The 19,392-nt window shown below is 45.3% G+C and overlaps 1 protein-coding gene across 2 annotated transcripts; it reads right to left on the minus strand.

Annotated features, from left to right (window-relative positions):
• Positions 1 to 27: 27 nt before the first annotated feature.
• Positions 28 to 17,161, minus strand: enpp1 (ectonucleotide pyrophosphatase/phosphodiesterase 1). 2 transcript variants are annotated; one of them, XR_013453360.1, is made up of 23 exons: positions 16,862 to 17,161; positions 14,597 to 14,669; positions 13,176 to 13,236; positions 11,957 to 12,054; positions 11,803 to 11,882; positions 11,318 to 11,437; positions 10,436 to 10,545; positions 10,257 to 10,322; positions 10,086 to 10,158; positions 9,822 to 9,930; positions 9,505 to 9,636; positions 9,357 to 9,388; positions 9,091 to 9,218; positions 8,283 to 8,352; positions 7,177 to 7,264; positions 6,058 to 6,242; positions 5,501 to 5,540; positions 5,260 to 5,420; positions 4,129 to 4,264; positions 3,274 to 3,577; positions 1,785 to 1,917; positions 1,413 to 1,557; positions 28 to 1,299 (listed from the first exon to the last, which is right to left on the minus strand). XR_013453360.1 is itself a non-coding variant. In XM_040160852.2 (23 exons), exons 1-23 carry the CDS (start codon positions 16,994 to 16,996, stop codon positions 1,147 to 1,149), a joined length of 2,403 nt encoding a protein of 800 aa, XP_040016786.2. In that variant the 5' UTR covers positions 16,997 to 17,161; the 3' UTR covers positions 28 to 1,146. The 2 variants fall into 2 exon arrangements, 1 of the variants encoding a protein (XP_040016786.2); XM_040160852.2 differs by having other exon boundaries at positions 3,503 to 3,577.
• Positions 17,162 to 19,392: the final 2,231 nt, after the last annotated feature.

Here is a 19,392-nt window from a genome sequence, read left to right on the forward strand (position 1 = left end):
AGAATAAAGAGGATTCAGACCACAAGGTCAGTGTAAAAGAGTTTATGGAAGAAGTTGAGTTTCCGACAGTACCCCCCCCCCCCCCCCCACACACACACACACACACACTGGAATACATGATGGAGGAGACTAAACAAGTCAAGCGTTTCTAATCTTCACTTCCAGACCGCCGCTGCAAAAGATGAAAACATAGAACAGGAATTGTGTTGATCCCAGGATACAAGTTCAGCAGGCAAACACACAAGCAAAAAACAAAAAAAAACACTAATTGGCTGAATAGTTGATTACTGGCTCGAACAACTGTCCTCGTCTCCAGCATAAACTAAAAGTTCAGATTTGCTGCTTCCATGGAAGAATGTCGCTAAACTAAACGACACCACGGAGAGACGCAACATTAAGACGTGAATGTCTGTGGTGACACAAGAGAACTTGTGAAAACAGAATTAAAAGAAACAACCTGAAGCAAGTCTCCATTTAGTCTCTCAGCGTTGGTGGAATGATCCTTTGTGGGGGGGCGGGGGGCGGTTTACACATCAGCACCCATGCATGCAGCTACCACTCAAAACTGTTTATCTCCAAAACTGTACTATTAACCCAAATTAAATCAACGCTACTGCCGTATAAAGAAAACACAAAAGTAAAAACCTTGAACGTAAACATCTGGAAGGCTTCGTTTTGAACAATACTTATTTCTGTTTGTTTTCCCTTCAATTCTCTGGTGTTTTTGAGGCCAGCAGAGAAAAAATGTTTCCAGATTGCCGTGCGTGAGCCAACAAAAGCAACTGTAGTATAAATTGATCCTTATTTTGTTTAGAAATGTTCTTCTCCCCCTTTTATTTAGTTCACATCCAAGGAGGCACCGTCTTTGGTTCAGAGCTGCGGATCTCAAAAAGCTATAAAATCATCCATAAAAAAAACATCCTGAAAAACACACATATACATCTATGACACATTGACTAATTATACACTTTGTGGGGATTCAGACATATCACACAAAAAAAAAACACATGGAACTTAATGTTGAGCTCAATTTGTTTTTTGGGCCCGTAAACCTTTGTCGAGCGAGGAACCCGTTTACTGTGTCCGTGTGGACTGAGGCCCGTGGTGCAGACCAATATGGCCTCCGCTGGAAATCAAAGCTTCACGTCACGCAGTCTGCAGCGCCGTCTTGAGCCGCAGCGTCTCCTCCACCGATAACCTGCCGTGGTAGAAGCTGAGTCCTGCCAGGAGCTCGACGTCTCGCACGCGCGCCGCGTGAAGCTGCAGCCAGTCTTCCACCCACGCCAAGTCCGACCCGCTCTGAGGGGGGAAGGTGAACAAAAGAAGAAATGGGAAGATGTTAGCTGGTCCGTACAGAGGTCGAGTGTTGTGTGTAGGGAGGAGTCATGGGGGGGTCGGAGGGGGTCACTCACAGCACAGCTCTCGGTGTGGTCGGGCCTGTGGGGCAGGATGAAGGACTTGGCCTGCAGGGGACCCTCGCAGTCATCGGGGCCGAAGGATGAGTTCCCGCAGCTGGTGAAGATCAGGAAGAAATGTGTCGGGATGGGAGCTTCGTTCCTGGAGAAACACAGAAAAAAAGACTGCTTCAACCAGTGGGCTCGATTTATTTGATATCCCACACAGATGTTTGCCAGTTGTGTTAAAGCCCCTAGAAAGTATTTCAGATATGACAGCAAACTCAAGAAATGTGCATTTTGGGCCGTGGGCTCAGCAAAACAAGTTATTTCAAAATGTCACTTTGGGGGGATGGAGTTTGCCAGATTGATCGTGTATCGCTAACCTACCCCGAGATCGCTTTGATCGCATCAACGTTTCCATCATAGTCTTCATCAAATATCGGCCCGCTCATGACGTTAACTCCGTTCAGCTGTTGTGAATATTTTGGAAGAAGGACATCGTGGACATGAGTCCAAACATCTGCAGGGGAAGGAAAACACACACACAACAACCTTTTAGTAGCCCAAACTTACTGCCGACTAGATGCAGCTGATACAACGGTGTGAGGTGTTGAGTATTAAAATACAAAAATGCACGCTTGCGCTAGAATGAAATTACACTTGAACTATAAATGCATAGTGATAATGGGTGAAGGCCGCTTAAAGGCCGGATTGCATAATCAACATGTATTTTAAGTCACAACACGTTACAGGTCATTTAGCTGACGCTTTTATTCAAAGCGACTTACATTGAATTTTTAACCCATGGCTCTTTACATTTTTGCCCGGGGAGCAATTAGGGGTTAGGTGTCTTGCTCAGGGACATTTCAACATGGGACTCAAACCACCAACCTTGCGGTTCGCAGCGCACCCTCGCTCCCCCTGCGCCACGTCGACCCACCAGCGCACAGACATGTTGCAAAAAGATGCACTTCAACAGGAACCACCTGTTCCCCATTTTAAGAATAACATGTCCATACATAGAACTACGCCTAGAACTTATATGCAAAACCTTTTCTTTTACATTATTATTATTATCTTGCACACATCTTGCACACATCCTGATATGTAGAACTCATGAACAACGGGAGGCGTGTTGATCCGAGAGCCTGGAGGGATGGACATCCCTGTGCTCCAATGGGGCTCTCCGAGGGTTCTAAGCAGGAGCCGCCTCCATCTTAATGACCAATCAAAAATGCTCTTAGCGACTATATAATTTGAGCGCATTTTGTGTTAAGCGCCTTCTATCATGTTGTTGTTAAACTGCCTGAAATAGGCCCGTGCACGTTAAACTGCAGGACAGAATACTCTTGTTGCAAATAAACTTTGTCATATTGCTTTGATTTAAGTCTCCAGTCTAGTCCTCGTTTTGATCGCACGACAGATCGGACTGATGCGTGGAGGTGGACGCGGTGTGGGCACAGTGTCGGGCCACCAGGGGGCAGCATCTGCCAGCTCATTCATAGATAGGCCTCAAACATTCACCAACAGCAGTAAGGGGGGGTGGGGGGGGGGGGCCTTCCAACGGGACCTACTGAGAGAGAGTTTCCATTTAAAGTGTCTGGGGACCAGAAATGTCTGGGAAAAAGTGAATCTTATTGTAAAGGAAAACTTCCCAAGGATTAACTCGTGAAATGTTCCTCCCTCAATTCCTTTGATGTGCTTTAAATAAACAGTTTGACCAAATTAAAGTACAGCAGTCCGACATAATCACAGTGGTTAGATCTTTGGACTCCTGTTGTGTGTATTTAAGAACCAAAAGCACGGCCTGTGTTTAAGAGAAAATATATTATACTGTGCAAAGAAATGGCTCCCGAGAAGAGAAAAACCACAATACCTGCACTTGGAAAACGAGTGTGAGCATGGCGTCGAGTCTAGAAGTGATCCAGAGTACGTCCTCAGCCATCCAGCTAATTGAATTGTTCAGCTCTCATTCAGCTCAAAGGCTCCCATTCAGAGCACAGTGGAATTTATCATTTAACTTGTGAATCACCGTGCTTCCGCCTACAGCTTCGGGTGCAGCTAGAAAACCTGGGGGCAGATAGATATTCTGAAGACTGACTCACCTTTAAACGCAGGGAACATTGGCACCATGTTGCTTGTTATTAGAGAGTCTGTCTCGCGCCCGTTGGTACTCAAACCTAAAGATAGAAATGAGAAACACTAAGTGCTTGTTGTAAAGGTCTGACGTGCACTGTGGAAAGAAGCAGTGAAGAACTGGTTGGGACAGAAACTTGATTACAAAGGAGTAAAGTAATTCACAGCTGCATTTTGATCAATTCATTTTTAAATAGATTTTCTCTAAATATGCCGGACAAGATTGAAAAAAATGTCCCTTTCAATTCCGATCAATTAGTAAGTAATCTTTGCAGCTCAAATTGAATCTGACAGCACAAATCAGAGTCATGGGGGGAAAAATAAATGAATAAATAAATGTCTAATTTTGGTAAATCCAACTTTCTCTGAGCTACTTCATCTGAAACCTACATTTTATTAAAAATACAACAAATCCACAGCGTCTCGTTAAGGGGGGTTGGGACCGTTTTGCACACAAAAGGCTCGGGTTTTTGATTTTAACATGAGAATGTGGCTCTGAAACACGTGACCTTGAGTTCAACACCTGGCTTGGGACGGCGTGCTATGACCCCCCCCCAGCAGTTACATACGTACACACACTCACACACACACTCACTTGGGGGATGCAGCAGGCCGAAGGACAGAGCGGAGTTGTTTCTGTAGCGCAGACAGTGCTGGCTGGAGGCCGGTGGGACGCGTATGTCAGCATGAACGCACTCCGCCAAGCCCGGGCCCAGGGGTCGCACTCTGGTCTGGGAGAGAAGAAGGTCAGTCGGGGGGGGATTGAAAGTTTGGCTCGGCTCGGGGTTTTTAATTGGTCGGTGTCAGCGAGGACGCTGCCGCGTCTCCGCACGATCGGTTGGCTTGGTTTTGCGCGTTGGCCATCTTAATCTCCATCGAGTTCTGCAGGTAGTTGGTCGTGAACCCAAAAACTGGATGGATGAAGAGTTTTGACAAATTTATGAAAGGGTTTATGTTCTCCTAATTCACGAGATTCATGTTCTGAGGATAATAAAACATTTTTTATGTCAATTCATCCAATTGTTGTTGAGGAGTTTTAATCTGGACTGGTACGATATTACCATTCATGGAGCTGTGCTGCTATAATAGCTAAAAATGGCCAACAATTTGTTTACAGGGGAGCCCACAATAAAAAGAATGTAAGTAAATAAGTAAAATCCCTCTTTGTGAAAAATATCTGTGTGCAAGAACAGATGTGTGGCATGCCCTTATGCTTTCACTGAATAATTGACTTTCTATGTGCAAATTAGCTCGAAGCTAGCGTCAAATAGAGCCGCTGACTTTGTCAAGCAGTTTTCTGTGGCTGTACAAATGGGTTGACGGAAATACAGATGAAAAAAAAAATCCAAACTATAATTCCATCAAGACGAAATGATGAAAGAGGATAAAGTGCAACCATATTCCGCCTGCGCTGCGTTTCAGGGGAAAGCCTGATGGGAATAAATCCTCGCTAGCTTCATCATTCAGACGGAATAGTACAGCAGTGTAAACTCTCACGGGAATGTATCACCCTGCCTAAAGTCATGACTTACACAAAACCTCCACCGCATAACGAAAAAGACAAGAAGTGTTTGAGCCAAGAAGAGCGCAGGAGATGAGTAACAGCTGCTCACGGAAGGGATTCCGCCTTTCGAAAACCAATCGCCGGCCAATGCAGCAACCGCAGATGAAACAGAGCAGGGACCGAGCTGTGTTTATAGAGAAAAGACGGCTCCGAGCAGCTCACCGGAGGCCGGACGGTGTACGAAACCCACAGGGCCATGAGGCGGTCCTTGCTGTATCCGTTGAGGTAGTCGGAATGGTAAAGAAGACAAAAGGTGGCGCCCGATTGGACGACTCCGGGGTTGCCAAAGGGATGGTGGAGGTGACGTAAACTGGCTTTGACAACTAAAATGGGGGGAAAAAAATGGATAATCGACACACTAATTTTTCCCAAGAAAGAAATAGAAAAATCCAACAGTACTCACTGTGATTCATTGTCGTGAGATTTCTGGTTTTAGCGATCACCTAAAAAAACAACACGGAGAGAGAAACGTGAACTGTAACACCAGAAAGCATCACGAAACAAGAGTCCCGGGCCATGTGAGGTCGGTGAGGTCATACATGCAGGATAAACTGTGCATAAATACAAAAAACACAATGGCCAGGCTAACATGCTAATGTTTAGAGGGCATGTTAACCTGCTAATTTTTGCTAATCAAAACCCAACACCAAACCTGGAGGTCGATGGAAATGTCATTGGCTTTGTAGTTATTGAGTATGTTAAAAATATAACTGCTAAAGTATTTATTAAAAAATACAATTTATTCCGAGGAGATAATGAATGTGCGTACTTCTGTTGAGATGAGATGTTAACACTGGATAAGTGAAAACTCACTTTACCCTCTGGGAACATCAATATCTTTATACGGTTTCATGGTAATACAGCCAATAGCTTTTGAGATGGTTCAGTCTGGACCAGAGAAGTGTTCTAACCCAACCGAACACGCGCTGTCCTGACCTCAATAACTTTGTCGACGCGTACCTCGGAATCGTTGTGCAAATCGCAGGCGCATTGCAGGTCGTCAGCGGGGACGGGGTCACCGGCCTCGCACTGGGTGTCATAGGAGAGCTGTGCCGGGTGGACCGGCAGGTGGAAGGGACGGCTCAGGAGGTGGTTCAGACTGCCATGAGTGCCGTTGTTTGGAGCGGGACGAATACCGAGAAGATCTACAGGAGAAGGAAAGATAGACAGTTCATTCTGTATCACACACACACACACACAGTGGACGTAACCGTGCACGTTAGCATTTTTGATACACTTTCGATCTCATGAATATCATTCGCTAAAATAATATTTTAAAATACAGTAGAGATACAAGGATCACATAGATTCCAAACTACAAAGGAGCTAAATTACGTCCATGTGATGTTTCTTTATATCGTGTTTTGTGCCACCAATGAGACACAAATGTCTATCAAATTTTACAGTATATTGGGAAGTCATATTCAACGACCCATAATTGAATTATCTGAACAAACTACTCCGAGGAGAAAATCAATGAATGTCCTCTGTCGGCTACTAACATGTTAACTGTTGGAGTTTTGAGACTTTCTGAGTCTAAAGTTCCCCACTTTAGTGTAGTTATGAGCAAATGTCAACGTCAAACATGTGTGTTACTCTTTGCTTTTAAACACTTGGATTACTTGCTCTGTTTTTCTGTTTGACGTGGCTGCTTTTTATTTCCTGTTGCACTTTTTGTGGCGGCACCAAACCAACGGTAATTTGGTGTGGGGCAGAGGACACCTGTTTCCTTTCGGAACTGAATCTATTTTGCAAGAACAGTATTTCCCAGCAGTTGGATGTCAAGACAGTAACCTACAGAAACGGTTCAGAAACACCGTTTCTGCTTTGGTAATTTGCCTCTATGGATGCTCAGGTCTTAGTGGCTGTGATTGTTCTCAACGTCACAACCCGTCGGTGCATATGTCACCTTCATTAGAGGCAACTGCAAGAAGGGATCCACCGTATGCAGTGATATTAAAACCATATTTAGAACATGTGTGGGATTATCATGAAGGTAAATATTGAGCCCATTGTCAGTCACAGTAATAAAAGACTAACGAAGAAGCAGTAAAGGAGGATAAAGTACACTTTCCTTACCGCACATTAGGTTATAGATTTCAATGTTTTCAAATGGAGGCACAACCGTCTTTCTTTTCAATCCTGGACCGTAGCCGATGAAGATTGCCTGAAAAGCGAAACACATTAAGATAATTGCATTTATTTTGTGCTGTGAACTTTCAAAACCGCAGAGGGAGGTTTAATTTAAACCCTTTCTGCAAATAACACAACGTCTAACAACCTTGGAGATTCATGCCGGGTGGAGGGGGGTGTTCGGGGATATTTGTAGGCGAGCGAACTCTATTTTAAGCATACTTGTCGCTTCTGTGTGTAAACATTTCTATGAAGTCAGAAGTCTGCAGCTTGTCGGCTAAATGAACCACGTCAAATTCCGGAGTTAACCATGTGCGGAAACATATCCTGACGTCTCGTGATGACTAACACGGAGGTGGGCAGAAACAAACACATTCAAAATATAACATCTATTCACAGCAGAGAATGTGAAAGTGGAGATCAACTTCTCCAAACTACTGTAACAACCGAGCTCCAGTAGAGCGAATACAGATATATATTATGTTAAGACTCAATGTCAACTCGGGCGGCACGGTGGCGTGGTGGTTAGCACTGTCGCCTCACAGCAAGAAGGTCCTGGGTTCCACTCCACCCAGAGGCCTTTCTGTGTGGAGTCTGCGTGTTCTCCCCGTGTCTGCGTGGGTTCTCTCCGGGTTCTCCGGCTTCCTCCCACAGTCCAAAGACATGCTCTGGGGATCAGGTTGATTGGTAACTCTAAATTGCCCGTAGATGTGTGAATGTGAGTGTGAATGGTTGTATGTCTCTGTGTAGCCCTGCGATTGGCTGGCGACCAATCCAGGATGTAGCCTGTCTATCGGGTACATCCTGTTGGTTGGGATAAGTTGGCTGGGATGGACTCCAGCCCCCCCCCGCGACCCTGCGTGCAGATAAGCGGTTTGACGATGGATGGATGGATCAATGTCAACTCCTAAATCTAAATAAATTACTAAAATCTTGAAGGATGTTGAAACGCTTTTTTGAGTGAAACGTCTTCATTCCTTTATGCATAAAAACATCCTGCAAGTCAGGGTGTCGTGTTAAACACTCATCATTACGCCTTCACTTCCTCTGACCTGCATGTTGGTGAAGAGATTATCCGAGCCGTGGAATCCCCCCTTGCAGTACTTGAGTTCTTGTTGGTTCCTATCGGGTTACAACAGAAACATTTCATCTGAGACATGCGCGTTTCTCTCGTATTACCAATAGAAATCTACGTAAGCTAGAGAGCGAGCCATTTAGCAATGCAACTATATCAAAGTGGACTGAATTCCTCAGCCTGAAACAATTTTCCTTAATGACATGGTTGCCATGCATCAAAGGAGCTGTGCAACCCGTCTCCAGCATAATGCGCCTCATTCATTACACTACTTTACTGTGAATGCTTCAACTTCTGTGTGGCAGAAGAAAGCTTTTTATTTCCAAAACACCAGACATTTACGTTCATAAACTTCCACTGCATTTGTAAATTGCAAAAGGCTTTTTCGTCACACAGTTTTGCAAGCGCAAAAACAGAAGTGGCTAATTCGATTCTCTCTCACGGTCATGCAGAACACATCTTGAAGCAATAAAGGAACGTGGTCGTCCAAAAAAACACATCAGCTGGGGCAGCTTTCCGACAGTTTTTGGGATGTTCTTTTCATGTCTCAGAGGCAGGCAGAATGTGTGTAAGACAAAAACCACTTCTAATGTTCTTCTCCAGCGAATGGAGCCGGCTGGCGGCCGCAGCGCGCTTCTCCCGTCGTTTGACGAGACATTTTTGTGTTTTTTTTGGCAAAATAATTATATCAGACGACGTCACTGAAGGGAGGGACTTTTTAAGATACATGACGTTTAAGAATACATTTCCAAGCTCACACCGACGCAGTGTGAGCGGTAACTTACAGCGCGGCCTGCCACCCCTGCTTCATGTAGAGGTGTCCTCTCTCGATACGCTTGTGTTTGGCAAAGTGCATCCTTTTGGGGAGGTTTTCTTTGAGGTACGGCCTCATCGGCTGGTCGGCGGCCTGGCACTTCAGATGGGACACAGCAGAGGAGAATCAACACACAGCACAGGGGGGAGTGGGAATGTTTGACGCGAGGCCGAGCGAGCAGATAATTTTCCATTCTTCTTATGAACACAAAGGTCACGTTTGAAATACTTTGCATACCGACAGGTTCTTTATCAGACTCTCAAAGTCAACTGAGGAGGGAAACAAAAGGGGACACGGTCAGCCACGCCCGCTCACAAACAAACGGACACTGAGTGATGCTGGGAAGTTGGAAGGGGGAAGTTCATTTTTATCAGCAGGAACTCACAGGAAAAGTAATCCTGCGGGAGGCGACTGGGTCTGATGCGAGCGGCGGCGCCTTGGATGACAGAAAAGTCATCGGTGTTTGTCAAGTAGGTTGACACATACGCTGCTTTCTCACACGAAGCCTCCTCCATGCCTGTGAAAAAGAAATGGCGTGAGGAGTCTTTTTGGCGGAGGGTTGTGATTTGAGTTTGGTCACATGTTAGTGATTAGTGTTTATTACACGACTATACACGTGGTCTCCAGATGCCCAGAGAAACAGACCAAACCAACAGGTAAAATGACACAATGCACCGCGCGCAGGCCGCGTAGTCGCCTCACCGTGGTCTGATACGACCATGATGTTCGCACAGTGGTGCAGGTCTCTCTGTGTCAGGCCGTCCATCAGCATGCCCACAATCCGGTCCACATTCTCCAAAGCCCGCAGGACCTGAAGGCGAAAGGGCATTAAAGTTCATCATGGTAACAACTCACTTCGGCGAATAAATAGTGACGAGCAAACTCAAAGGGCCTAAAAACGGCTTTGTCAGCATTAACTTGGTTTTGTCCTGCTACTGTTTCCAAAGATGAAAGAATGAACTTCACCTGGCTGCTCGCTGGTCCAAAATGGTGTCCTGATGAGTCCGGTTCCTCCAGGTACAACGTGTAGAAGTCAGGTCTAAAATTACAAAGGCGACGACTAAGTGAGCTTTTCAGTGTCTTAGGAGGCGACTCACAACGTAATGGTTGTTAATGATAATGAAGGATACGTGGTACCTTTCTCCTTGAGGTAAACTCAGCCATTCCAACAGTATCAGCACCCTCTGCTCAAACGTAATGCTCCTGTTCACACAAAAATGAACATCATATTATCGCTGAGCACACTGAAACACAACTACTGTGAGCCATTCCGACATTTACATGAATTTAGAAGTGTCAGACATCATCTCTCTTACTTGTTATACACCTTGTACATGTCTGGGAAAGTGCCATCGATTTTAACATCTGAGCCAGGCCAGAAGACGGTTGCTGCTTTCTGCTTCTGACGCATGGCAGTGATCCAGACCTGAGGAGAGGAGATGAGGAGGGAGGAGAGAGGAGGATGAAAGCAGATGGAAATGGAAACATGAAAGATCAGAGGGAGCGATGGGAGGGGGGGTGGAAAAAGGTCAGGAGAAGAGATAACAGGAAGGAAGGAAGGATACAAAAGAAAGAGGAGAGGAGCCCAAAGTAAAAGGAGTTGGAACAGATGAGATGTTGTTTAGTCCATTTGTCCATTAGGATGAAGTGTAATCCCTCATGGCTCAGAAAAGAATGATGGAAATCTAACGTTAAATCAACACCTATTAGACTGATCTGGGGGTAGAAGTGTTTGTTTGTGCAGCAGACTTGTAAATGTGCTTCGGCTGATGCACTTCTCACTATGAAACAATTCATGTGAGAAGTCGTCGCTGTTTGATTTCTTCTTCTCCCCCTGGAAAGCCGCGCGGCCGCTGCATAGAGTCTCTTCTTCTCTTCTAGCCCGTCACGCACGGAATGAGATTTAAGAGACCTCCCATTTAAATGTGAACCACAAGGCGTCTAAACAAGCCCAACTCGCAGCCTTCGCCAGCTGCCATTCTGCGTCGGCAGAATCCATAAATAAACCAAGAAACTTACTAAGCTAAGAACATCTCAGCTGAGTGCTCCACGTGTCTGATACGGGACATCAGCAATGAAGTGAACTACTGTCCTGCCTAAAGAGTTGGTTATTAAGTTGTAGATTTCTGAGCAGTATTCACTGAACAATTTATTATTATTGTTATCAGACCGTATCGAGGTTGCACATTTTCACTTACTGGCTCGCCTTGGTACCATTTAGGGTTAAATTTCTCATCACTTCTCAAGGTGAAGAAAGCGTTTTGGGTCTCATCGTACATCTTGTTGTCCACAATCCCATGAGACTCAGGATAAAGACCCTGTAGAGAAAAAAGGGTTAGCACGGTAAGCTGTGTGTGTCCTGTGGAGGAAGCGATTCAAAGTGCCAACATATAACCTGTAACTACAGCTGTTTGTTCTAACTGCAGTCTGTTTTCAGCCCAGAGGAGTAAAAGCCGCTTTGTAAACCCCTCAATTCTGTTGCGGCCCAAAAAGTAAATGAACCCCGAGAAATAAACACATTTCATTTGTGTCGCGGAACTTCTTTAGTTTTCTATTAATCATCTTGCGACTCCCCAGGTTTATCTTCACCGATCATGACCCCTTTCTTGCCGCTGTTGAACCAGATGTTGAGCATGAAACAGTCATTTAGTTTTGATAAGGCTTTGACAGAAAAGTGCCTTACGGTCACGATGCTGTAGTGGTTGGGAAAGGTCTTCGTGGGGTAAACGGGCCTCATGAACGGCGTTGATGTTCCCTCTTCTCCTGCAACACAGTAGAGTTCAGTCGCACGGGGACGCCGAGGAAACCGCGAGGAGCCAACGATGCGGCGCACTTACGCAGCCTGCTGATGACAGGGAGGCGGCCGCTGTGATCCTTCAGGTACTCCGCCCTGAAGCCGTCCAAGGACACCAGGATGAGAGGAGGTCTGCTGAAGCTGTTTGGCGGGGGAAGAGGAAGAAGGGAGCTTTTAGCCGACGTGCTCTCGTGAACGGCGGAACAGAACAACCTCTCGGCGGGAGACGTGGATATCTTTGGCGGCGTGCAGTAGCTCTGTGTGGAGAGAACATGGCTGCTCTGCGACCGTACAGGCGAAGAGCGAACACACCGAGGAGGAGGACGGGAGGAGGAATGAGACTATACGGATCGGCACGTCGGTTGAATCCCGGAGCAAGGCACACGGGCCCTTTTCATTGGGAGCAGGACTGTTTAATTATTTAATTAATAATAATTATAAGAGTCACAGCGTGTGACAGATATCTAAATAGCGAAGCCTCATGAGGCTACTGGATATCAACCACAAGTATGGAATCGGGTCAAGTAGTGCAGTGTGGTGTTACATGATGTCATTCATCGGTTCTCTATACATTGAAAAATATTCTGTTGTATAAAACGGACAACATGTGTCATGTGCCTGACTAAAACCATTCCAACAATTCAATATATTTATATATTTATAATATTATAAATATTATAATATTATAATATTATAATATTATAATATTTATATTTATAATAACCACCATAATTGGATATTTAAGAAAATTTACATTTCGTTTTAATCAGCAGTTTTAAGATGAGTTTCCTCTTTGACTGTTATAAAAGTGCTGTTTACCAACAGAAACAACACACCCAAGACAGACGTCGCTAAATCAGAGATAAATACTGGACATAAAAAATACTTTCTAACCCAAAAATATATATATATTATTGTAGATCTCTCGGGCTTAGTACGCAGAAACACACACATGCACAACCACACACTCATACACACCACGCCTGGTTTCCGTGGAAACGCATTTGTTTTCTTTATGAAACGAACGCATTCATAAGAAAAAAAAGGAATCACGTGTTCCTCTTGTTTAAACACTGCTTAGAGACAGAGCTGGTGGAAGCCTTTCTATTTTCCTCCGTGGTCACAGTTTGATTTCCGTTATAAAATTCCTACTGAGGACAACGGGATCAACTCAGCAAAACGGTGGGAGTTACAAATGAAAAGCTTCACTCTCAACGCAAACAAAACCTTCTCACAGCACCAGAAGAAGAGTATCACGTTACCCGGGAGGACACCGTGACTGTTGGACGTCCTCCGCTGCTTGCAGCCAGAGCTCACCTTCAGCTGGGAAAGAGCAATGAAAAAAAAGGTTCATTATTATTGTGATCGTAGTTGGAGTAACCACTACACAACATGAAGGACCAGACTCACAAAAAGACCGAAGAACCAGAACTGCTGACCGGAATGATGCTTTTTGATGCCTCGACTTTGATGGATACACGAATGCGATGATAAATGTGTGATTTCATTTCATTCTAAATGTTGTTAGATCACAGTTGGCATTAATAAAACCAGACTTTTAACTTTTCCCTTCAACATGAACATGGTTGAAGACAAACAGTTTGCTGCTCGCTACATTAGGATCTGTTAGGAGAAAAGTAAAACAAAAATCTGGTACGTAAACAAAGGACGCCGCTGTGTTTTTGGTGAGGGAACAAACGGGAGGAGCCACATTCATAAGACCAGTGTTTCTCATTGTGTAACAACAAAGTGGGACGTATTCGTCCAACCACTCGTAACCCAAATCAAATAGAAGTAAAATACATCCTCCTTCATTTCCTTACGGAGCATTTGGAACAAAAACCTTGCGTCTTGCTCAAGGACATTTAGACATATTTCTGTACGCAGGAACCTCTTTCGCCTCCTCCCAAAAAACATCCTCCCAAAAACAATCCGTCAAGTCCGCTGGACGTTTGACAGAGTCGCAGCATGTGGGCGAGAAGGCCCCTCCTCGCCGCCCCTCGGGGGCCAGCAGCGCGGTTTGGGGGAGATGCTCCGTCTCGCTGTGGTCTGGAGATGCTCGGGGGGGGGGGGGGGGGGGGGGGGGGAGGGTTTCGCTCTCTGGCTTTCATGTTGGCTGGGTGGGAGATGTAAAGTCGAGGGGGAAGGCCACAGCGGGGCAGCAAGAACAGTCGCCCACAGTGGCCACTGCTGTCCCCCCCCCCCCAAAAGAGAGACGTGTTTCTGCACAGCGGTTTGCCCACGTCCAACCAGAAGGGAATGTAAAGCTGCGAGGAGACGCGCCGACCTCGGGTGAACATTCCTGTCCCGCTTAAAGGCGTCTTTACGACGTGGGACAGTGACAACTTACAACCGGTATTTTCAGCAGACTTCACTGAGGAAGTTCTCCAAAATGAAACCTGAGTCAGCTATTTCGGTCTGCCGCTCTCGTTGCCGCTTCATTTACTCTGTGTGTTGTGGAGTGAAGACCAAACCTCACAGAAAATAAAATACGTTTGAGATTTGGGTATAAGATATTATATTTGTATTTAACATACTGTGCTGTAAAACATCTTCTGACCCTTTTTCACATAAATCATCATTTACGTTCATAGGAATGGGTTCATTGCATTTCATGACTTACACTTATCTTTAAAAAGTAATACAAATCGTGCCGTAGATGTAAAAGGAAGACAGTGTTTACCGTTTCCATCACTGCTCTTTCTCAGTGAAAACACCACAGCCAGAACGACCGCCAGTAAGCAGAGCAGCAGAACCTAAAACCCAGAGAACAAACGTCAGGATGCTGGTTGAAGACGCAGAAGGACATAAATATCCTCAAGTGCATAAATAACAGGCAGCTAAACGCTCAACAAACACGGCCGAGGATGTTTGGATTAAAATGTAATAAAACTCCACAAAGTCAAGTACTGTGTGTTTAATTACGATCGACATTTTCCTTAAAATAAAGTTCTATTTTTTCCAATTGATCACAAACCAACATTTTACCTGATAGCTGTCAGTAACCTTGAAAACATGATATCGTGCATTATACCTTGTTAAAAGCGTCTCTTTTCACTGGCTCACTCAGTGTTTGTGACCGTAATACAGACACGATGGAACCGACTACAAATCACCACATGTTGAGAAATTATAAACAACCTGTTGAATATAACAGCCATAATATTATATTTTTTTATGGTAATTTTTTGGTGTCATTTATTTGATCTCTACCTCTTTTTATCTAATTAATTGGCCTTTTATTTGACGGGGGGGTTCAAAGAAGTCTGTATCGATTTCTTTAGAGGGGGGGGGGGGATTTTAGCGGCTGCTTATTTTGCAGCCCCCCTGTAGACACCCGCAGCAGGCCTTCAGCGGCTCACATGGTGGTTTAGTTAGTGTGGAGTTTGAAAGAAGTTGTTTCAAAAAGCCCTTCATCGTTCTGTCTGGTGACCCCTGAGATGCATCCTGGCCCCGCTGGCCGGGGGCCCGACCGGAAGACACCCCCCCATTCTAAAATCTGTAGTAGTGTGCAGTCAGGCTTACAAGCGGGATATGCGGGAACTGTCACAGCAAGTTGTGAGTGATCCTTTTAGTGAGATTCATATAAACAATAATTCCTATACGGGTCTGAAAATATGCTGCAATGTTTGCTTGCAGTCTGGACTCGTGCACTTACTTCAGCCTTATACGGAGAGGGAGAGAGGGGGAGAGAGGGGGAGAGAGGGGGAGAAAGGGGGAGACCTGGATCGGACAAGGCTCTTGTGAAAGTAAACAGTCTGTCTGGTGGAAACCTGCTTGTCTGACCACCTTCTCTTTTCTCTCTGTTATACACAAAACCTGGTCGGACTGTTGGGAGTCCAAACACAACAAAGTCTACACGAAGGGGAAAAAAAGCACAAAGAAAAACCTTCGACAAGTCTGAACGACGAACATTAAGAGGATAAATAGTAAAAAGAAAGTGGAACTGTGACAATCACAAACAGCTGCACAGTGGGCGATGTGCGACAGGAAGGAGGATATTACGGTCTAGACTTTGCCACATGTGTCTTTAATTGGCAGCAAGCAGACGGCGGCTAAGAACACTTTGGTTCTTAGACTTTGTAAATGGTTTACACGGTTTGTTAACCGCCAGGTGATTTGTACAGACGACTCTACGGGTCCCCGAACAAAACCAAATAAAGGCAACATATTGTACATATTATGACACGTTCATTATTGTTGTTCTGTAGTATTTGCTGTTTGTCTAAATAGGCCATGGAGTTGCGACAGCAAGTGAGAATACTGACTTTCGGGCAGCAGTATTTGCCCAGAAAACTGGACAAACAAACCTCAAAGCGCCATAAATATGTTGAACGGGAAATAATTTTCTGATTTCGAATAATAAAACTATTGCATCGCTCGCCAACTGTAAGCTGAAACTTCACTATTTTGGATCCCGGGCTGTGCTGTAAAGCTCGGCTCCTGTTGAGCAGTAACAACCGTGGATCTCCTCCACCTGCAGAGACACTTTCAGGCCTCCTTCTTTTTGCACTCGGGTGAAAGCATTTGGTTCGCACATTCTCACTGGCAGCCCTGACCTGTCTCGACCCTTCGACAGCTGTGGATTACACCAAGAGAACATGATGTAGAAACGTTTGATTCCTGCTGATCATTCGCTCATTTGTGGGAAAAGTACCACATGTCTAAAAACCAGAGCCATTATTTGATGTGAGAAAATGTTTGGCACTCTTCTAATGGAAAAATGACTGAAACACATTCATCAAAACAGTTGCTGATGTAATGTTTTTTGTTGTCTTCTATTCTTGGCACTATAACGCCTTTTAAAAACACAAACAGCTTTTAGGTAAAAGGTACAGCAAAGGCACGCGTTTGACCAAACACTCCCCGCGGAGCGCGTGGGAGGAAACACCAAAAGGCGAGTCTCTCAGTCGGTGAGTGTGACCGCAGCGGGAGAAGAGCCACGTACCACGGGGATGACTTTACAGCGCGCGCTCCTCTTCCTCGCCCGTCCAGCGGTTCTCGTCTGACTCTCCACCTCTGGAGCCGCGAACAAAATCGCAGCCTGCTCGGCGGAGGGATCCTCTCCTTTGGTTACCTCCATGCCGCTGAGCGCCTCGGGACCCCCGCCGGTGTGTTGCAGGAGCGACTGAGGGAGCGAGGGAGGGAGCGAGGGAAGGAGGGAGGGAAGGAGGGAGGGAAGGAGGAGGGGTGGGATGGGGGGAATGACTGGGCTATGATGAAACCTCTGGAGCACCGCCTTGTTTCTTGATTTCTGCCAAGTTTACAAAGCAACAGGGTGTGATCAATTGATAAAGAGAGAGACCTCGGGCGGCTTCAACGCTCAGGTATTTTGCCGCAAGTTTCATTTTTCCAGGAATTTTTGTTCTGCGGTACCCCCCCCCCCCCCCCCTACCCCTCGAACCCCGCGAAGCGAAGGAAATTAAACACAAGTCGTAGATCAGCTGGTTTATGTATTGATCAAAAGGTGTATTTCACGTTTGCGTGTTAAACTGCGTGCCTGCAGTTTTAAGGGGCTTGAGTGCTGCTGCCACCTGGCGGCCGGACTGGAGCAGTGCGCTGTGCGTCCTGGTCGCTTCCCTCCATCGCTTCTTCTCGCACAAGTCACACTTATGAACAAACAAAGCACGAGGACAGACAGACACGGTATCCATGAGAGGGTCTTGGTACAGAGCGTTTGAGCCCTCTGAGGCTAATTTGAGGCTATGCGGTACATTCTAATTATTAGTTATTTTGATTACACACCCAGAGCTTCATTTCATGTTTCTCAGTTATGCGTAAAGCTCTGCTGTTGAGCTCCGTGTAAAAGCGTCATGGTCCGTTGAACCTGACACACTAGGACAAAACGTGTTCGTGTCCCACACGCTCAACCGGGTGAGTAGAATTATATCTGCATCCTCACCAGTTCTCCCAATTTAAAATGAGCTGAGTTCCAGCTCTCTGGAGCCTCTGGAGCCTCTGGAGCTGCCTCGTTCCTGGATGCCTCAATGAGAAGCACCAGATTCCCTTTGTTTTTTGTTCTTTTTACTATTATAAGTATCTCTGGCAGTCACTCTCACCCAGTTTTGTCACAAAACTAACAAAATCTTAATTATTTCACCTTTGTTTGTGTGAGTTCATATATATATAATATATTCTGTAGCAATCCGGTCAGCTACAGTATAAAAACATCCACAAGATGGTAATGTTGTGACACTTAAAGTAACACAAAATATCCATGAAGCTCGATGTTATATTAATACAACATTACGCTGCTCCTGGTCCCTGACAGCTTTAACACGGGCGTGTTTCAGCTCCGTGAGGTCGAGGTTCCCTTCTGCTCCAGTTGTGTCATGCGGTGTGATAACGGAGATCACATGTGGCTGAGCTCTGACCTCTGCTCTGTCCCCAACTCATAAACAGCCCAGGGTTCACCTCTCGTTGCTTCCCTGCGAATGTGTCCGCCCATCTCTCTGTGTTGTCAATGTGTGTGTGTGAGAGAGAGTTTGCATGCCTGAACATTAAAATCAACCGGGTTATTGTGCTGTTAATTTAAGCTACATGGGTGTCTCTGCATGTCTTTCTGCCGAGTTATGGTTATAGTGACTGTGGGAACCTCTGCGTGTGTGTGTGTGTGTGCGCTGCTCACTGACCTGCATGCATCTCGGCAGAATGTCTCCCTACAGCTGTCCCAAACACAGCTGGGCTTTGCAATGTGACCTTTGATGTTAAACTACACACGGAGCTCCCACACTGCCATGTGTGTCATGACGAGTGACAAACAATCGGGAGAACACGTATATTCAAAATATATACACACAAAGGAAAGAATCCTCACAAAGCCCCTAATCAGTTTCCCTGTAAACCCGCAGCATGTCACGTAGATGCCGTTTCATATATTATATTCATATATATCATACATTCTGCATTTGATTGATTCAGATTGGCTTCTATTTACAATTAAGCCCCAAATAAGTACATTTTTAATTCATGAATAAAAACATGTTCAACCTAACAAGCGACAACGAATGCAGTTTTTTGCTGTTGCATAATCTTCTGTCTGAGCTCGGTGCCCTGAAATGAACTAGACATCCCCAGTAGAAGCACTCAGAGCAACATTTAAAATGAGGTACAGTGGCTTGAACCCAGAAGGAGGCACAACTTATGAATAACGAATTCATCAGCGGACAGTCTTCCCCATGAGATGTACTGCAGGTGCTTGTCAATCCGCCATGAGTTACTCATTCAACACGACACAATCCGCAGCACGTCACATGGAATCAGCCATCGGCTTTCTGTCATATTGGCATTTACAGTGACGCTGAAATGTCTGTTTGCTGTTGTTTTTTCCTACATTTCTATGTGGATTTGATCAAGAACTGCACAAATCTGACCTGCATGTTTTATGAATATATTTTATACAGAAACCGTACGATGGGACGAGAAGTCCCAAAAAAAGCTCCTTGACGCCTACATCGGTCTGTTGAAGAACATAACGGG

Source organism: Gasterosteus aculeatus, chromosome 18 (assembly GCF_964276395.1).
Source record: "Gasterosteus aculeatus chromosome 18, fGasAcu3.hap1.1, whole genome shotgun sequence".
NCBI lineage: Eukaryota > Metazoa > Chordata > Actinopteri > Perciformes > Gasterosteidae > Gasterosteus > Gasterosteus aculeatus.

What these genes read in the sequence shown, in the direction of transcription:
- enpp1 (XM_040160852.2), bottom strand. Translation starts at nt 16,996, where the DNA reads ATGGAGGTAACCAAAGGAGAGGATCCCTCCGCCGAGCAGGCTGCGATT. An exon ending in AAAGAGCAGTGATGGAAACG is followed by an intron (nt 13,237 to 14,596) that starts GTAAACACTGTC and finishes GCTCTTTCCCAG; the next exon opens with CTGAAGGTGAGCTCTGGCTG. An exon ending in CCCGCAGGATTACTTTTCCT is followed by an intron (nt 9,389 to 9,504) that starts GTGAGTTCCTGC and finishes TTCCCTCCTCAG; the next exon opens with TTGACTTTGAGAGTCTGATA.